This window comes from Rutilus rutilus (genome assembly GCF_951802725.1).
Source record: "Rutilus rutilus genome assembly, chromosome: 2".
In the NCBI taxonomy this organism is placed as follows: domain Eukaryota; kingdom Metazoa; phylum Chordata; class Actinopteri; order Cypriniformes; family Leuciscidae; genus Rutilus; species Rutilus rutilus.
The window spans coordinates 6790539-6811271 of record NC_140210.1 but is presented as its reverse complement, the minus strand read 5'-3'; the positions used below and the strand labels follow the sequence as shown (position 1 = coordinate 6811271).

Below are 20733 nucleotides of genomic sequence, written 5' to 3'. Positions count from 1 at the left end.
GAGCTCTGCAATTGCATTCTTACTAGTAACAATTCAATTGTAGAGCTCCGTAATTAAAAATGAATGAAGTCAATGGAGACATATGACTAGTAAAAATTCATTTGTAGAGCTCTCTAATTGGAATTGTTACTAGTAAGAATTGAATTAGAGAGCTTTGTAATTGTAATTCTTACTAGTAATAATTGAATAAGAGAGCTCTCTAATTGTAATTGCTACTAGTAAGAATTGAATTGTAGAGCTCTCTGATTGAATTCTTACTAGTAAAAATGCAATTACGACGAGTAACGCTGGGTACAATTTAAGCTAAAACGGTGTTCACAACACATCAGAGCTGAAGGTGTCTTAACAGTTACTGAGAAATTAAGAAAAAGAGATTGAGAAAACAGACAGTTTAAATGTTGACAAACAAATTCAACAGAAAACAGAGCTTTAGTACTACAGTATCATTCTTGAACAATGGAGCAAGAGAAAAGATTAAAAGTATTTCACAGCTAGTGCTGAGGAGAGATGTAAGAGCTGCTGAGCAACATGCAGGTTTATGGGGAACTCAGCCGCTGCAGGAGGGAGGAGGAAATAGCAGAGAATAATAAGAAAGCATCTCTCTCTGTCTCACTCAATTTATTTCTCCAAGTACATTTACAATATGACAGTCGATGCTGAAGATGAGTATCTTAACACAGAAGCAGAGTGAGAAGGAAACCAAAAAAAAAAAAAAAAAACTACTGGGGTTGGTACAATGGTTCAGTGAGGGTATTACTATGTTAAAACCACTTTGCTTTGATATACCATTTAAAAGTTCTGGTGTCAGTCGTATGGTGTTTATAGTATTACAGTATAATAATAATAGCACCAAATCAGCATATTAGAATGATTTCTGAAGGATCATGTGTCACCGAAGACTGGAGTAATGATGCTGAAAATTCAGCTTTGCATCACAGGAATAAATTATTACAATAGAAACCAGTTATTTTAAATGGTAAAAATCATTCACAATATTACTATTTTTATTCTATGTTTGATCAAATAAACACATTTTTTGGTGAGAATAAGAGACTTCTTTCAACTCAAAACTTAATGGTACTGATTGACCATATTCATAAATAATGTATTGAAGGTGACACTTTAAAACACTTCAAAGAAAATTGATAGCCCGATTAATTGGACAAATAGTTTTCTGGTCATTTTGAGATTGCCCTGAAACATGCCAATGGATAATTTACAATTTCTATGAATATATTTCTACTTCATTTTAAATAGTGTGTAAATATGGATATTAATCAAGTGGAATAAAATTGCAGAAATAAAATGTATTAATATATTAAACAGAACATAATGGATTCACCAAGGTTTTACTATTGTACATGCTTATAGTAACATTTTGACAAGGTACATCATCCAGAGAAGCATGGCTGAAACTCCCAAACCAGGCGAATTGGGATGTGATTGGCATAATGTTTGCATGCTAACTCCATCAGTAACGCTGCGCTAATGTGCATGGAGTGAGCTGGCCGTCAGAGATAGCCTTGCTCTCTGGGCTTTTTGTTTTGCAGTCCCTCTCTAACATGCTCTGTCAGCACATGCGTTGGACTTTCCTCTAATTAAAACATGACTGTTAGAGGAATGCTAGTGCTTGTTTACTCTCATTGAGATCAGCAGCTCTGCCTCCCAGCGGAGTGTGCAATTAGCCGACGCTGGGCCAATTAGGAACTCCAGCGAATGCTTGTGGCATTCAGCACAGCGAGCGGCCATTCGATTAGAGTTAACAAACAGAGACGCTACTTTAGCATGAGTCCTATTTGTGTCACCTTTCAAAGTGTGTTTGATGCATGCTAATATCAAGGGGTCAAAGTTCGCCCGGTTGGCACGGTACATTTTGCCCCTGCTGGTAAAAGTCATAACTACACCAGAAAAACATCTTTTTCGTTTGACGGCCATTCAAAAGTGGCCACATATTCTGACTGAATAGATTTTTACCATGCATTTGATTTGCCGGTCGTATATGGAAATCCTAATGGACAGCTCTTTCTTTCTGTATTGTAAACCTCATTGACTAATACTGATGTAAATCGAAATAGTATATGAAAGTTCAAAACAGGACATGCATTTGATCAGGGAATCATACATTGAAATAAAATAAAATGATTTTGCACTCAAAACAACACAAGGAATCAAAGCACTATATCAAAGATATAAACGAGCGGATTGGGCTTTTTACGGTTCAAATGTGGAAACAGGAAAAAATGTGTTTGTTTTGATTGTAAGATGTGCTATATCAGACAGAGTTCATAAAACTCTTTATCAAGGCTGCACAAAGTGTTGGCTGCTGCTTTCATGATAACAGCAACATATTCAAGGATTGAACTTGAATAACTAAAGAGAACCTGTCACTGCGAGAGATCAGTAATGTGCTTTATGCTAATAGTAAAATAATGCGGACAGACACAACAGTGCTGTGTACAAGAGTAGAAAGCATAACTGAAAAACAAGCAAACATTTGTTTACAAGAACATTTAATGAACCCCAAATTTGACCATTTGAAGCACTTCATTTATTTATAGGGCTGTCAGTTCAATACAAATGTTACTCAAATGATGATAGAAAATAAAATGAACTGCATATATATAGCTTTTCTCAGTAAATATAGATATATGCCATTAATTTGTATAATAAAAATAATAATAACATTATTATTATTAGTAGCAGTATTGTTGTTGTTGCTGTAGTTAACAAAATGAACATGATTGATACAAAATCAAATAATTTCAATAAATAAAAATAATAATAAAAATGTTAAATCAAATAATTTCAACAACAACAATAACAATAGAAACAAAATTAACAACAACAACAACAATAATAATAATAATAATAATTATTATTATATTGAAATTATTGTATTTGTATAATGTCATGATAATACTACTAGTACTACTACTACTACTACTACTACTACTACTACTAATAATAATAATAATATTTAATGATGATAATAATAATAATATTAATAATAATATTAATAATAATAACCCCATGTAATTACTTGCTCTCCAAAAAGTGGCCTAGATATCTTACTGGATAACTTATTTTCTTTGGATTCATGATGCATTTTCAGACAGTGATTTTCAAGTTACGAAGGCTGTGGCAAGGCAAGGATACCGAAATAGCACATTGTCAGTTTGTTCAGAGGTCAAGGGTAACTTTCTATCTTTGCGATGGTTAAAGAGTCAGCCTAACCTCACACAAACCTCCCTCTGCCTGAAAACCGAGAGCTGAGGTTAACATGATTACAAGGTGAAGACAAAACCGAGGGAGCACTGGTTACTTGTCAGAGAACTATAACGCATAGCAGAAGTAATACACTGTGATACTGCCAATACTGAACGGTTCTTGCCAACAGAGAGATATTAATTTACTTTCTCACAGTTTCCTTAGAGTAAGAGTCATTTGAAGCACAATATTTCATTCTTCAGAATATAATTCATAACATGATGTTAATACCGTTTGGTGCTTCATTGACCTCTCCAAATTGGCTGTCATTCTATCATTAAAACATAAAAAATGGAATTCAGAAAATGAGGTGATCTATATTGTATATGGACACTTTCTATGAGTCTTGATATTGTATAAAGGTGATACACAATATACAAGTATTTTTCATATTTTTATTCAGCAAGGATGAATTAAAATTGATTCCAAAATTGACAGTAAATACTTTCACACTTAAAAAAAAGAAAAAGATCAAATAAATGTTTGATATTCATCAAAGAATCCTGATAAAAAGTAGCATGGTTTCCAAAAAAAAAAAAGATTAAGCAGCACAACTGTTTCTAAATTGAATAATAAGAATTTGTGTGATTGACTGACAATATCTGACTATTGTGTGGTTTACTAGTGCAGCAACATTACTCTGTGTCGATAATGGCAGCTGAACTTTTCTTTGCAACTGAAAGACGACTTTAAAAACTTTCATAACATCTGAGAATATGCTATTAAAGAATGGCAGATAAATCATAAGGTCTGACTTTAGTTAGATTTCCCAAAGTGCCCAGGAAGATGTACGACTCCACGAATGGTATGAAACTCAAAATTGCTGAAAGACTTTTTAGTTGAATGATTAAACTGCTCTAAAAGTGTCTCTCCATGGGATGAGAACTTTTCCCTAAATGCCAAATTCCGAAGCTGTAAGACAGAGTATGTGATACTGTCTCCGTATTGCACAAAATACATGTTAATATAAAAAGTTGTCATAAAAGTAAAAATACAATACTTTTTCCTCATCTATTATCTATGTACATTTGGTGCATTATGTAAAAAAGACCAAATGGAACAATGATATTTCAAATCACACACACACATACAGGTATACAGTGTGTGTGTGTGTGTGTATATATATCAAAGATTAAACTAAAACTTAATGTCAGTTTATTTGCACGCCTTTGTGCCCTAAAATGTCTTAGTTCACATAATCGCACGGTTGACACATCAGGAGAACAATCATACAATCATGGCTAAGACTGTGTCATTGTGTGTGCGCATGCAATGGAGGAGAGCATCCATGTCATTTATCAAACCGGCCCGGGCTGGAGCTGATGAATTGAGCATCACATCCAGCTGGACACTTTCATTTCACAAAGAACAGCTCTTTTCCCAGCCAATGTGACAGACAGGCCAGAGTACGACTCGCCTGAGCTCACAGCGGGTGGATCTCAGGCCACATATGGCATAAACCAGCGTGTAAGACATCAGCGTGCCTGCGAGACCATTAATCGCTCTAGTATTAATTGAAAAATTGGGATTTAATGTTAATTGACTGGCGCTGGAAAAAAATAGGACTATAAAAGAAAATCTGTGTGTGATGACAGGAAAACTGGGCAAGTCAGGCCTGCCATGACACAATAGAGCACAACAGAGACCTTGGATCCGGAAGAATTTTTCCCATTCATTTTCTCCACTTCTTCTTTTTTTCATTTCCATGGAAACAGTAACTTCTTTTTCAGGATTCATAGGGAATGTAGTCCTGTAGCCATTTAACACCATTTACCTTTATAACAATGAAAACACACTGCCTTAAGCCCAAAGTATACTTCTGCTTTCCACGTTCCGCATCAGTCCACATGACATCATTTTTCTTATCAGGAGGGTCCGCAGACATCCGCGCGCAGCCCAATTTTTATGTCCGCGTGGACGGTTCACGTTCAACAGAGCATGTGTGACTGACTTGAGCGCTTGAAAACAAAGTCCACTAGATAGTGCGCATAGTCTTTCCATGCTCATGGTCAAGGGAGCTTACTTTGAAAGGTTTGCGCACTCAACTGTTTGTGAGACAGAGCGGAATGCGGTAAATTAAGTTTAACCAGGTCTTTACGGAATCTACAGAAGCTTATCAATATCGCTCAAAGGGATAGTTTACCCAAAAATTAAAAAAAAAAAAAAAAACCTGTATGAATTTCTTTCTTCTGCTGAACACAGAATAATATATTTTGAAGAATGTCAGTAACCAAACAGTTGATTGGCCCAGTTGACTTCCATATATATATATACTGTATATTATGGAAGTCAATGGTGCTTATCAACTGTCTGGTTACCAACATTCTTCAAAATATCTTCTTTTGTGTTCAGCAAAAAAATATAAATATATATATATATAAAGAATATATATTTTGTGTGTGTGTATATATATATATATATATTGTGTTCAGCAGAAGAAAGAAATTCATACAGGTTTGGAACAACTTGAGGATGAGTAAATGATGACCGATTTTTCATTTTTGGGTGAACTACCCCTTTAATATCAGAGCTCAGGATAAGTTTTTTTCTTTGGAGAAAATGAATGTGATTTTTACTTTCTGAACCCAAGTGTAGACAAAAATATAATTCTCTATTTAATTAAGGCTTAAACCAACCAGCACAAAGAGCTTTGTGCGTGTATACGTATTAAAGGTCATTTTATATTTGTGTGCATGTCTTCTCAACCTTGCACACATATACTTATGAGGGTTTGCATGCATGTGCGAGTGTGTTTAAGATTACAGAATGTGCGTGTTTTCTTCCTGAATGCTGAAAGGCATAGTTAAAATGCTACTGGGTCCCAGGTGTGCTAGCAAGAACTGGATTCTCCTGATGAGCAATCTGTCCAATCAGGCAACATATTGTCAGGGCTGTCCATAATGAGCAGCCAACATGTGTTGTCATGCAAATGAGCACAGGCTACTTCGGCACAAAACATGTGGCGCTGTGCTACTAATTTTCCTTTTTGATCTCTGGCTAATTCGCCTAATTAGGAAGGCAGTTTCAGAGTGGACTGTTCTGTACGGGTATTTACACTGCTTTCTCATAATATCATGTTTTAATAAATATCACTGCAGCAAACTGAACCTAAGCGCAAACACACACACACACACACACACGCACGCACGCACACACACACACACACACACACACACACACACACACACACACACACACACACACACACACACACACACACACACATTTTATGGGGAAACTCCATAGAAATAATGATTTTTATACTGAACAAACTTTATATTCTATCCCCTAAACCTACCCATCACAGAAAACATTCAGCATTTTTACAAAAAAAACACTTGTTTTCCTCATGGGGACCAAAAAATGTCACCACAATGTCAAGGATTTTGGACATTGCCATCTTTGTGGTATACCTGAACCACACACACACACACACACTGTGCCAAAAAGCTATTAGGTAAGTCACACGTCATGTGCAAAATAAAATAAAATGTAAGAAATTCTGTTTTCCATAAAGACAATGAAGCATTTGGTTGCACTTTATTTTAAAGTGTCCGTGTTACAGTGTAATTGTAATTTTAAAACTAAATGTACTTACTATAGGGTTAGGGTTAGGATTAGGATTAGGGTGTGGTTATCAAGGTAGTAATTATGCACAATGTATAGTAATTACTACAGTAACTGCATGTGACATATAACAATGACACTGTAAAATAAAGTGTTTCCAAGCCTTTTTCTAAGATTCTGAAATTATTATCATGATATTTTCCATCTGAATTCTCATTACTGTAATGTGTCCAGATACATACTTTTTAGGTTTTTTTTTTTAATTGCCATTAATCTAATTTGTGATTCTCTTTCTGCAATAAAATGTTTGTTTGTCTTTTTTGAAATGTAATAAATAGATGGAAAATTTAAACCAGTACAAATACTACAATGATGTATGAATACTTCATAATTTTGAATAAAATATAATATATTTGCATGTTTTATATGTACTCAGTTGCCATAAAAAAAATATTTTTAAGTAAAAAAAAATTACTTTGCCATACATGTAATTTCTATAATTCATGGGGTAATATTTTGGGGCAAAATATACCAAAAGACAAGGTGAAAGATGAACTTTATGAAAAAAATGCATTTAGTTACAGTCATTTGATGTTACTATATTTAGTTAATCTCAAAAGTAAATGCATTTTACTTTAAAATACCATGAAATACTATCACACAAATCTTACCTTCCCTTCGTTCTACCAATTAAATATCATCAACAGACCTCAATAACCATCCCGCTACACATCTACATGCTACACGCCACCTTCAGTGCTGCTCACATCCATTCTAAAAGCTGGAAACATCAGTCACAGCACACACACAAAGGACATAATAATGACTATCATCATCACCATTATCATTATTATCATGGTCATATGAAGAATGCATTGCCTAGGGAACAAGTGTTGGACTGTAACCACAACTATTCCTAAAATCTGACCAAGGAACAGACTATAATAATGTAGATGACGTTTATTTTCAGAAGAAAAAGTATGTGGTGCAAGCCTGTGCAAAACTTTCCGCCATTATGCTTCTTGGTGGTTGCAAAGTCAAAAGAGGCCAGCAAAAGAATTTATAATGATAATTGGTCCCCAAATATGACTCAAATCCCTCCTTTAATTAGTTTTTTGGACATTTTGTCGTCCAGCAGCAGAAAATAATAAGTCTGAAGACTTGACCTCTTCTCAGTAAGTTGCGCGTTTAAATTCTACATTGTTTCGGAACTTCTCAATTCTGTTTTGTTCACCTCATTTTCTCTTCTTGCCTTCTTCTGCATGAACCTCCACTAAAGAGTCCTTAAGACTTGATCCAATTCACAGATGGTGTGTGTGATGGTGTTATTAACCGCACACTCTAAACCTCTCTATCCTAAAAGCCCCCCGCAGGTCTTCAGAAGGCATGTTCTAACCCTCTCCTTCTGTTAAGACCAACAGAAGCAGTAATCAAAATCAAGAAAAGTAAACCAAAAGAGACAGAAGTGTTTTCCAATTTTAAGTAAAATAAAGATGAACCTTGACATAATTTGCCCAACAAATTGTTTAATGGGCATATTACTACTTCAATGAGTCCTAAAATCCAGAGAGTATATTTCTAGTTATTAGTTTAACCACAAATTTAAATATATATGTAACCCTTACCCAGGTCCTACTCGCCTCGCTATATGCGGGCCTTGAACCCGGGTCCGGTGTGGGAGACAGGCGCTCTAACAAGGAGGCTTTATTTTTTAAGGAGGCCATTACATACATAAAGTAACACATAAAACATGCATACATTATAAATAAAGATTAAGTCACCTAACACATTTAAACAAACCAGTGCAAGAATGCTATTTCTCAAAACAGAAGAAGGACACAGTTGCTCTTGCTCTCTGCACAGCTATAGACGCCAGGATAAGTACACTACTTTGATACTTTGAACTATCATACAAACTGATAGCCATCAGGGACATCATTTTGTGGATGCTTTAGGATGTCTTACACACTGAGATGTGATATTTTTATGCAGTTATGATGAAGATACTTATACTTTACTGACAAATAAAAGACCATGCAAAAAGCTTTCAGAGCTCCGGGTTGTTTCTATGCCTTCCAGTTAATATGTTCAGTCTCTTCTCCACATGGCGAGGATGCAAAATTCAGACTAGGAGTGAGCGGTATGACCAAAATCATATATCAAAATCATGTGTGCTTAATTGTATATTACCGTAAAGGTACAACCAATACCTGTTGTATAGATTAATTATTTATGTGTTCATGATACCTTTGGATAATCCAGTGAATAAAACACACTTCATATCATTATTTGCTTGGAACTTGGACACAAACCAAAAAGATAATTCACAACAAATAATCTCACATGTAACACTTGAATTTAAAGACCGCATATATACTGTGCTCTCACATGATACATACAGCCCTGGTACAGACAGTGCCTTCAGTCAGGTTATTATAGTTCTGTGAAACATTAATTTGTTCATGTGTGTGGTATTACATTCACGCAATGTACAGGCCATTCCCAACAGGTACATGCGATTCTCATCAATCCAAGTGCTGGATATCCCAGAGAGATAAAATAAGAAATGAATTCAAATAGTAAGAGGGTGTCCAGTAACTCATTGCCCAACCCTAAGACTTACCAGCAGCCAGCTATATATAGGTAGTAAACCATTTCGGTAGACCCCTGTATTAAAGAGACTCAACTAAAGGAGTGTTAAAATGAATGCAAAATGATTTGAAAGAGCATAATTGTGAAATAATCTATTGTTATTATCTAAGTAAATATAGCATCTACTCTAATTTAAGTCTGCATTATAAGGTTAAGCCTCACCATTCAGCACTTTTCAACTGATATTCTTTCAGCAAAAACGTTCACTGCTCTGAGTGAAATAAGTGATGAGCTCTCCACTGTGAACATAAAGCAGCGACGATAGTTTCTCACAAGGTCTTCTTTGATCCAGTAATCCAAGGTGACACACTATCACCCTATCTTCTCAGGAAAATGTTTCTGAACCTTTACACTGAGAGAAACTGCAGTGATATTTCTATAGGGTTGGGATGTGGCATCTGCCCTCTATATCTCACCTAAACAGAGCAAAAAAAGTGAGGCCATGAGGGTTGATGGACCCAAGAAGACACAGAGATGTTGTGGAGTACAATTGCTCATTGCTCTTTTCTGTTTTCGCTCTTCGATCACTCTTTACCGCTTTCTCCCATCATCCCAGCTGCCATTTCCGAGCACATGCTTTATTACAGGTCACTGCCACACAAGGAAGAGTTTAAAGGGACAAAGTAGCCAGTGTTTCCCACCCGCACGGCAGCAAGCTAATTCACAGTACACCTCACAACAAAACGCTCTGCTCTTTTCAGGTTAAGACTAGTGGTTCTCATGACCAACCCAATTTCACTGGAAAACGTAATTATTTTATGAAGTGACTCTTTCATATAAATTCCTAAGATGTGAATCAAATGAAAACATACCATTTTTAGAAATAAAGTAAGCATGATAGTCCACTCCTAAACCAAACATATCCATCAATGGGCGTAAGCAGATTGAAACACGAATGAGATTCGCCATTTCGCCAAAACATAAAATAGTTATCGATTGCCATGAGATTGTGTTAGTCATGTTACAAAAACGGCTGACGACAGAGAAAGAGAGAGAGAGAGAGAGAGAGAGAGAGAGAGAGAGAGAGAGAGAGAGAGAGAGAGAGAGAAACTCAATACAAATAATAAAAATGAGCTAACCATATAACCATGCATAGTTAGGATAAATAGACTAAACAACATTTAAAAGGGAGGAGAAAACGCTTCCCACATCTTTGCTTGTTGGCATCAAAGCTTATGCATCCAAAACTAGTAAAATAGTATTTTGTATCTAATTCATCTGTCTCTTTGTAGAAGCTAGTCAAATTAAATAGACACCAACACAGAAAATGTACATGTCACCTTCTGAAATTATGTATATTTTCAGAATGTGGACAAATATGACAATTAGACAACTTCACCTTTACTCATTGCAAGTCATTCTAAGTAAGCATGACCTGCATTTAACAAAGGAGTCTATGGAGCTGTAGTGTCTCAAAATATACATTAGACATATATTTAAAAAATATATGCTCTCTAATTGTCAACTACTACTACAAAAATGGCAGACGGCAGAGTTTGAGGCAACGCGAACTCACATGTGACATTTCTAAAAGGTAGGAGGGCTGACGTTTTGAATATTGCCAATTTAACTGCTAGTTGCTAGGCAATGACACATCCAGTCTATCCCATAATTACACCAACTATAATTATCCACAGATCCTTCATGCATGCAAAATCTGGTGAGTTTGCAGTTCTTGTAGTAGTTTACAGTCACACTTTAGTTTAGGATCCAATTCTCACTATTCTAACTACGACTTTTGCCTCAATAAACTTCTAATCACTGCTTCTTAATAGCTAGTAAGGTAGTTGTTAGGTATTGGGTGGATTAAGGGATGTAGAATGGTCATGCATAATAAGGCATTAATATTAATAATAAACAGTCAATATCCTAGTAATATGCATGCTATAAGCAATTCGTTTTAAGAATTGGACCCTTAACTAAAGTGTTACCAAGAAACCTTCCAAATTAAACTTAGCTCTAGTCTTTAGATGCAGTTGTTGCTTCAGTTTCAGATGTTTATATAAATGATCACATTAGCATGGGAAGTAACGGATCACAGCTGACGGAGAGGCAAAGAGCCAAACTGTTCCGAGAGGATGGAGAAAGACTGAGAGACAGTGAGGTGGCAGAGAAGGATGAAGGAGGGGGGGTGATGTCTCAGAGGCAAACGGACAGAAGCCATGCCACAACCACAGAAAGAAACCAGCAGGCCTTTGTTTTCAGAGAACAATTTCAAGTGGTGGAAAAGAACAAACCCTTAAGCTAGGGAAACATTCTTTCAGCTACTCTTAAATTCCCTAAAAAAAGGGGGCCAATCCCATAGATTGTAATTTGCTTTATTGGTTCACTCCACACTTTCAAGAAATGTCACGTTCATGATGTTTGCGTTCAGACATTTGAGGCAGGAAAAAGCTAATTTGAAAATATTTCGAAAGTTTACAAAGAAAGTTTAAAGGACTTATATTAATTTAAAAATTGAATATGTGACCGTTAAGATTTTTTTTTTAAACTGTGAGGGTGATTCTCATTCTCACAAAATAAATAAATAAAGAATATTTCACTTGCATTTCTGAAAATAATGTTTAACGACAATTATTCATATGTGTGCATTATTAATTATTAATGTTTGTACTGCTTTTCATTGAACGTCCACGTTACTACAATAAATGTATCTGTGTTGTAATACATGGGCAACAAGTGTCATTTAAAGTTATGAGTCCACGACAAATAAATGATTAATAAGAGGATTATACTTGGTCAAAATTGGAAACAACATTTCCTGCTCATAAAAATATATTCATGTCTAGACACCATATCAGTGACAAGTTTAATTACTGGAGGATTCATTGGGATTCACAAATGGAGCTTAATCCAAGTTGACGCTGAGTAATAATTTGACTGGATTCCCGAGTCAATATCCTTTAGAACTTAAATGTCACATCTCAGCCTGGGTCAGATCTTGTGTCATTTATCTGCAGACAGAGCAGTGAGCTGAAGCTGAAATTAGATATAAAGGAACGTATCAAAAAATATGAAACTTGATGACCCTGAAATAATTTGTGAAGAGTTTCCTGCATGGGGAATTTTTTATGTATCTTCCATAAATAGCCTCCAGTGAATGAAAAATGTTCTGGAACTATACAGTGATCTTCCATGTACTCGCATTGACCCTGACCTTATCGTTCAAAGAAGCAGTGATAATCAATGAGTTATCATCCCGAATGATAAATAATCAAATAGGATCTCAGTCTGATCACGATTTAAATAGGTATCTCAAACTACGAATAAAAATCAGGGTACATTTCACCAATACAGTCTAAAAAATGCTGGGTTGTTTTAACCCAATTTTGGGTCAAATATGGACAAACCGTGGACAACCCAAATTTTAAAATGACATTTTTTATCCAACGTTTGGGTTTGTTGAGTGTATATTGTTGTAAATCTCACCAAACCTAGCAAGAGCATGACTAGGTCACCTATCATCACAAAAAAAAGTTATTTTATGACAATTTAATGGGAAATTTTAGTGTAAACTGTGATCTGGACACGTTTTGATGAGATTCACCCATACAGTCAAAAGTTATATTCATCATAAGAACTGAAACGCATAAACCAACAGTATGATATGCAAGAATGCCTCTGGATACACGAGCACCGTTTTGCGTCATAACACTCACTGATATTTGTGTCATGATAACCTCCATCCACTCTCCTTGTTCATATAGCCTACACTGCTCAACAGAACTTAATTCATGCACCGCCAACGCTGAGTTGACTTCTCACAGTGTGGATGCTGAAATATGCTGAGCAGTTATTTGAACAGAGCGTAGGGGTCTGGAGCGCGATGCCAAGCGCGCAGGAAATGCGCGTTCCGCTGAGCGCGCTCCCGCGCTGCGTTCCATCAAGTGCCTTTACGCGCAACAATATATTAAAATAGACTCTCAACTGACTGGGAGTCTATGACAGCCCCTTGAACTATATTGTGAAATTTTATAACTGGAAAGGGTCTTTCTATTCCTGGTGGTAAGTGTGGTGTTTACATCGTATTCTCTCAAGCGCCACCAACAGGTCCATTTGTATTTAGGTTTCATCTTTTATTCCTTGAACACTGGTCTAGAAAGAAATTCCACTCAATTAGAGAGAGAGGGAGATATGATGGTTATTATAAGATTCACACAAGACCACATTCACACTATTCTAGTCAAAATTCAATAAAATCTGATTTATAAAAATAAAAAAAAATCACGAGTCACACATCATCAAATTTAACCGGGAGGTTGCCAAACAGGAAGTTAGTGACAAATAAAAATTGTCTTTTTGGTAATGGGCATCAGTGCTTGATCAGTTTGTGGGCAGTGACAACTACTGGTTTTGCTTTTGAATTGTTTTAGACCAATCTTATGACCCTGATTAGGCCATACTGATTAGGCCATAACTCTCTCTCTCTCTCTCTCTCTCTCTCTCTCTCTCTCTCTCTCTCTCTCTCTCTCTCTCTCTCTCTCTCTCTCAAAACAAGTTTGTAACAAGCAACGCTTCGGTATTTTGACACCAAACTTTTTTTTTTTGTGACATTGCCACAGTGTCCTGACATTACCTCATGAATTTGGTGACAAATTTGGAGACTACTGGTATGCTGTCTCCCTTATCTGACACACCCACTTCAGGTCTTGCAGTCTCTAATAATGAGAGCTGAATCAGGTATGTTAGATGAGGGACACTTACGAAATGTGCAATGCTGGGTTTCCTCCAGGACAGGTTTGAAAACCCCTGTCTGTCACTATCACGCACAATAGCCTATTATATTTAGGTGACTTACAAATACAGAACTAATAGTCGATCTATTTCAGGCCATGATATCTCTTAGACTATTGATTCGCTAATATCACTGGGAGAATGTATAAACAAACAGAGATGTTAAATGCAGCACTTAGTCCTGGAGTGTGTGTGATTCCAATGGATTCCTCCTCTGGTCATCATAAAGACTGCAGGGATACACCGTGCCTAAAGCATACACTTCACAATCGTTCAATCTCCGGTTGTTTAAGTGCAGCAAAGTAGTCGATAACAGCAGCGCACACACCGGTCAAGTGCGCAGCTTGCCAAGACCCTTTACGCACTTGTACTATCACTCACCTGACTGACCGTTGCTCCTCTGAACCACCACAATTATGAAGACGAGGCAGACGAAGCGAAAAAAGCGAGCCGGCCACATTTCTGCTTATTTTAAGAAGTTATATCTCCATACATTAGCATGATCAATAGAGAATCCGGGCATTGACAGTCCAGCGTCTGCGTCTCCAGCGCGCGCACTCACGTCTTCGTTCCAGAGCACATCCTGTAACAATAAACTCGACTAGACTGTTTTGCTTTTGCGCTGGGCTCGTTTTTTTTTAAAGTAATTGTGCCTGATTATCCGGTTTGTAGGACTTGTAACGATTTCATTACATCGATGGACTCGCAACTTCGGTTTGAGAGTCAGAACACGCCCCTCCTTGTACTAAGGACCGCCTACCTGAAGTATGAATGGTCAAAAGAGGCGCTTGAACAGACAAGGCCACGCCCAGCCAACGACTGATTTACATATACACCTGCTAACACCAGTGTTATGTCAGGGGCTTTTAAACCTTTTCATGCCAAGGATGCCCAAATATGACGATCCTCTTGTGTGTGTTACCATTATATATTATAAACAATAAAATAACCCTGATTGATTTCAAGGTTTCCAGTGTTTAAAAAGCAGAATAAAAAAACATAATGCCAACATATATTCTGTAAAAAAAAAAAATCGCTTTTTTTCCTCTTTATTAAATTTTCCTTGCAGCAACCCTGGATCCCAGTTTGGAAACTTCTGTTTTTGATAAAAAGGATGATAAATTCAAAAGGCGTCACACAGCTATCTACAGGTGGTATTTGATTTTGTACAATAATTTGAATGAGACAAATTATTATACCACAGAAGAAATAAAACCTCAGATCAAGATGTTTACCAGCCCCTAATTAAAAGTGTAATATATATATATATATATTTTTTTTTCTTACAGCCTTGCAGTGCTCTAGTGTCACTAATCACTATAAACATATGACTATAGTTGTCCATGACTATTATAACTGAGTGTTTAAATGAGCTTGATCCTCTATTTATGAGATGGTTACAGTATATAAGGTGACACTGTGACTATATGACACTAATACCTCATAAGTTATGTGTCAAGCTGAACTCTATTAACCTGTTCAGTCCCTAACCACTAGAGGCCCTCACATTACAATTACAAAGTAGAATGCAATCTTAATGGTGACTCAGCATGATCAAAAGCATTTCCCTCTGTAAACCATGATCTTCTTCAGAGCAGGTATTTGACCGTGGGGATTGATGGGAATGCATTTACGTTAAAGTTTAATACACAGTATACTTAGTATTATAAATACAAGTTGAATTTACATTCATGTGATTTTTTTTCTTTCTTTCTTTTTTTTTCTGATTCTCGTTTGAAGCTTTTAGCTGAAGGCGTAGTTCAGTGCAGCATTACCAAGATTAAATAAATATTTGTTTTACAGTAAATTCAAAGGTATTTTCACTCAGAAATGTCAATTCTGTTATCATTTACTAACCTTCCAAATGTATTCCAAATCCAAATCATTATGACTTTTTTTTTCTTCTGTACAAAAGACAGCAATGTCAGCATATTGCGTCAGGAAGCTCGTGCTCCAGACTTCCGTGAACGCGCTCAGGAACTTTTGCAGAGGCTGTGGATTACAAGTAAATAATGTTGTAAATAATGTTCAGTTTCTTGCCCAGACCGATTGTTTCACTTCATAAGACCTAAATGTATCGTCAGGAGACATGGTAATATTTTTAGCTTTGCCTGTATGTTTTTTTTTTTTTTTTACTCTCAAAGTTACGGTAGCCGTTGATATGCATTTTATAATTCACCAATGACCGGTTTCCGCAAAAAAATACTTCTTTACTGTTCTACTAAGGAACTAAAAGTCTTTTTAAAATAAATTAACAACAAATTTTAATTTTTGGGTAAACTATCCCTTTAATTTGTGTTTATTAAAAATGAATGATCTGAATTATATTTCTTAGTTTTTGTAGTTAGCATGGTCCCATATACTGTACCTTCAATGTTAAGGGGTAACGCATTACAAGTAATGTGAGTTACATAATCAGATTACTTTTTTCAAGTAACTAGTAAAGTAACATTACTTTTAAATTTACAACAATATTAACAATTAACAATATCTGTTCATGTTTTAAAAAAAATAAGGCATGTAACTTTGTTTTCCATTTCTTGACTGACAGCTCTTCTGTCCCCATGTTGAGAGTAATCGTGAGTAAGAGCAGAGGCGTGTAAACATGATGCTTATTACAGTTCTAGACTACAGTTCTAAACATGCATTTACTTATCTCATAAAAACAGATTCAGTATTCCTCAAAATTACTAAAAACATTGAAATGCAATCTCAAAATATTATACAAACTTGCAAGAATTACATATGATAAATTACACAAATATACTTTATGTATTTAATCTCACTTTATTAACCTGCTATCTTTCATGGATCCAATTCAACTATACTAATAAGCAAAAATGACTTAAGATAAACATCACATTTGAGTTATTTTGTTGTTGTTGTTGTTGTTATTATTATTATTGCTGAAGAGTGTTGAACCTTCTCCTGCATATTCTTCTTCAATCCAGAATGGCAGCACAGCTAAAATGTTTGTTTGAGCTGCGCCCTCTACTGTACAGGCTTATTAATTTCAGTTTTGGTGTGAAAGGGCCTTTACATTAGCCAAAAATAGATTTTTTTTTTTTTTTTTTTTTTTTTTTTTTAACAAACAATCAAGCCCAGCCCAGGTGAGAAAAAGTAACGTAACACATTACTTTCCATAAAAAGTAACTTAGTAACGCACCTATTTACTTTTGTAGGGAGTAACCCAATATAATGCATTAAAAATAACTTTCCCCAACACGGGTAACTACACCATCTGGCAGCAAAAAAATAATAAACCTGTATACTTTATATGCTGACAATTATTTTATTTTTTTTCCAAGCAGCATCGCTAAAAACTGCCTTCACCCCAAACAAACACATAGTGTGAAAACACTCTCAAATTCTAATAGCGCTATCAAGATAGAAGGAGACTGTAGGTTTTTGTGCAGTTCAAGTCAGATCAATATGTTCCAATGTTCCATTTAGGACAAAACAGAGGGCATTCACACAAGGAAGAACGGCTCCGAGCCAATAATTCCTTGGCACTTTCTGCTCTTAGAGGTGAAGGTCAAGAGAAGTCCACATTTACTGGCAAGGTTTGTAAAGGCAACCAGATCCTATTTATCGATCTTCTTCACCCTTGACTTGATTTTCTTTTGTTTTTGGTATTAATTCTTTAGAAGCGAACTTTGATGAAATAAATGATGATCAAAGCAAAACAACTGCACTCTTTACTCTTGCAAGACAACAAGCTTTGATATCCTGTACTTACAGTATGTACTTGAAGGACATTTAAATAAGTAATCGGTGCACTCATATCGCCATTCTTATTAGTTTCTCTTTCTGTGGGTATCGTGTAGGACTGGCTCTTGCTGCTAGAGAATTTGCTTTCAATTTTCCATTATCATGGTATTTTTATATATAGTTATCCAGACCTATTCCATCTACTAGAAAAATAAATAAATAATAATAATTATCACATTGTACTCAAAAATATTAAGCAGCACAACATTTGTCAACATTGATAATAAGAAGAAATGCTTCTTGAGCAGAATCATGTGACACCAAAGACTGGAGTAATGATGCTGAAAAATGCAGTTTTGCATCACTGGAATATTACATTTTAAAGTAGAATATAGTTATTATAAACTGTGATAATATTTCACAATATTACTTTTTTTTTTTTACTGGATTTTATGTAATCAAATAAATGCAGCCTTGGTGACCAAATATTAAAAATACCACAGATCCCAAACTTTTGAATGGTAGCTTGTAAGGGTGAGTAAATTTTGACAGTTTTTGTATATTTTTGTGCGCAATTTTTGTAATTTTGGAACAAAATGTTATAGCCTGGATATCCAGAAAATCTGATGAATTGGTCTCAGCTGTTTGAACCAAGCCTGCTACTGATCTTAAAACTATGATTAAAAATTAAAATACCTCCAGGAACCTGGGGCTGAGAGTTTGATCTGAGTACGGGATATATAAAAGATGCACAGTCATGAACAGACCAAGTACAGTGCTGAGCAGAGTAAATAACCAGTCTGGCTTTTTGTCGCTAATCAAACATCAACCCTGTCTTGGTGGAGATCTTGCTATTTGCACACAGGGACAGTTGTAATGGAAATCAGAGATAACACCCATGCCCACCCCCCAACCCCCCTCGCCAGGACGCCACTCATCCTCATCCTCATCCTCATCCACATCCCCTAAAAAGACACCAGGTCCCTTTGTGTTACTTTGTTATACACTGAACACAAATATGTCTGTGGAGATATTCAGTCGTCCAGGTCAACAAAGAATATTTTGTTAAATTTATTCTAGATCATCATGGTGTGTGTGTATGTATGTGTGTGTGTGTGTGTGTGTGTGTGTGTCATGCAATTTCTCCATATCAAGTTATCTCAATGATTTCAACTTTTTTTTTTTTTTTTTTGCCCAATTCTTGGTAAAGAACTATGTTACCCATAATCCAGAATCACACCAAAAGAGTTCAGAAGTGACCGCCCACTCCCATAAAGCATTCTGCATGATGAAATCAATCCGGAAATCCTAATTACAGAGTGATGTGCGAAACGATTTACTTCTAAATAAAATGGATGCAATTTACATATTTTCTCTTCATTTTCACTTCCTAAAATGCACTAATGCAATAGAATGAAGAACACATTAGGAAAAAAAAAACACATTAGGTCTGTAATTCATGCTTTTTCTTTGTATTTTCTCATTATGGTGCTGCCACAGATAATAATGGGAACTGTATTGTGGTTGCATGAGCCTAAATGTGGCTAAATAAATAGTATTTTCCAGCATGAATTGCTATAGTGGCATACACAATGTATACAAACTAAATTGTTCCATCAATGTTCAAAATTAAAGTAAAGTAAAAAAAATAATCAATACACATTTGCTACTGCTACTGATTCCTTCATTGATCAGCCCTCAACATAGAAAGTTGGGGCTAAACGAAAATCCACGAGTTTCCTCCCAGGTAAATTATGACCTGATGATGTCCATGTGTGTGCTCAACCTGTAAATCCCATCATTCCAACACAACTTGAATGCAGCATAAGACACAAGAAGCACGCACAATAGAATGAGATATTAGTTTAGTCATAAATATTTTATTTGTATTATTTACAGTCTCAGATACTGCACAGTTTCAGTTTAAACCTCCAAAGCTCCACCTACAATTTCAGTTTTAGTTTATTGGCAGGCCTAATAATTGGCAACCCATATTGTGTGTGATAAATAATAGATATATTACATGTGCAACATACACATTGTATATGCCCAGTTTCTCTTTCCTCAAGAGCATTCCTGCAGGGATGTACATCAGGGGTTCGTGTTGGGCCCTGTCTTATTACATTTCCTCCCAGACTTTTAAATGTGTGTGACATCTAATCAGAATGTGAAGTGTTAGGTAGGGTAAAGGTAAGGGCATCTCCACGTTACCTTCCATCATTTCTGCATCCTCCCATCTTGCTCACTAACTTCACAGCATCTCTAGGTCACTGTGTCATAATACTTTGTTGGCCTCCTCTTCAATGATTTATGGCTTTATGCTAATCATGGATTAAAATGCGACTGTGAGTCGTTTAGAGGAGGTTAGATGGATAGAAAGGTGTATGAGGGCACTCATTGAAATTGTGACAGCTCTTTAGAATGCATCACCAGATATTCATTTACGATATTGGGGTCAACGTTTTTGACCAATTATGGCAACTGAATGTGTTTTTGTGTGTGTGTGTGTGTGTGTGTGTGTGTGTGTGTGTGTGTGTGTGTGTGTGTGTGTGTGTGTGTGTGTGTGTGTGTGTGTGTGTGTGTGTGTGTGTGTGTGTGTGTGTGTGTGTGTGTGTGTGTGTGTGTGTGTTAATTTCCAACATCCACATGACATTTCTAATCAGGTTTGTGTGCCAGTTTGCCTTTTTTTTTTTTTTTAAACAAAGATCCTGCTTAATGGAGGGAACTGAGTAGTGAGTGCATGAGCACTGGAATATGAAATTTTAATTAATTCTACATTGCAATTTTGCCATTTTCAAGACA

General features: G+C 35.9%; 1 protein-coding gene across 1 annotated transcript in view; it reads right to left on the bottom strand.

Annotated features, from left to right (window-relative positions):
* The window catches only part of LOC311286854 (receptor tyrosine-protein kinase erbB-4-like), a 151052-nt gene extending 136333 nt beyond the window's left edge, over positions 1–14719 (bottom strand). The window contains exon 1 of the mRNA XM_084403290.1: positions 14602–14719. Coding sequence (XP_084259416.1) covers positions 14602–14680 — 79 coding nt within the window. The 5' untranslated portion in view covers positions 14681–14719. The remainder of the gene's footprint in view (positions 1–14601) is intronic.
* Between the last annotated feature and the right edge of the window lie 6014 nt (positions 14720–20733).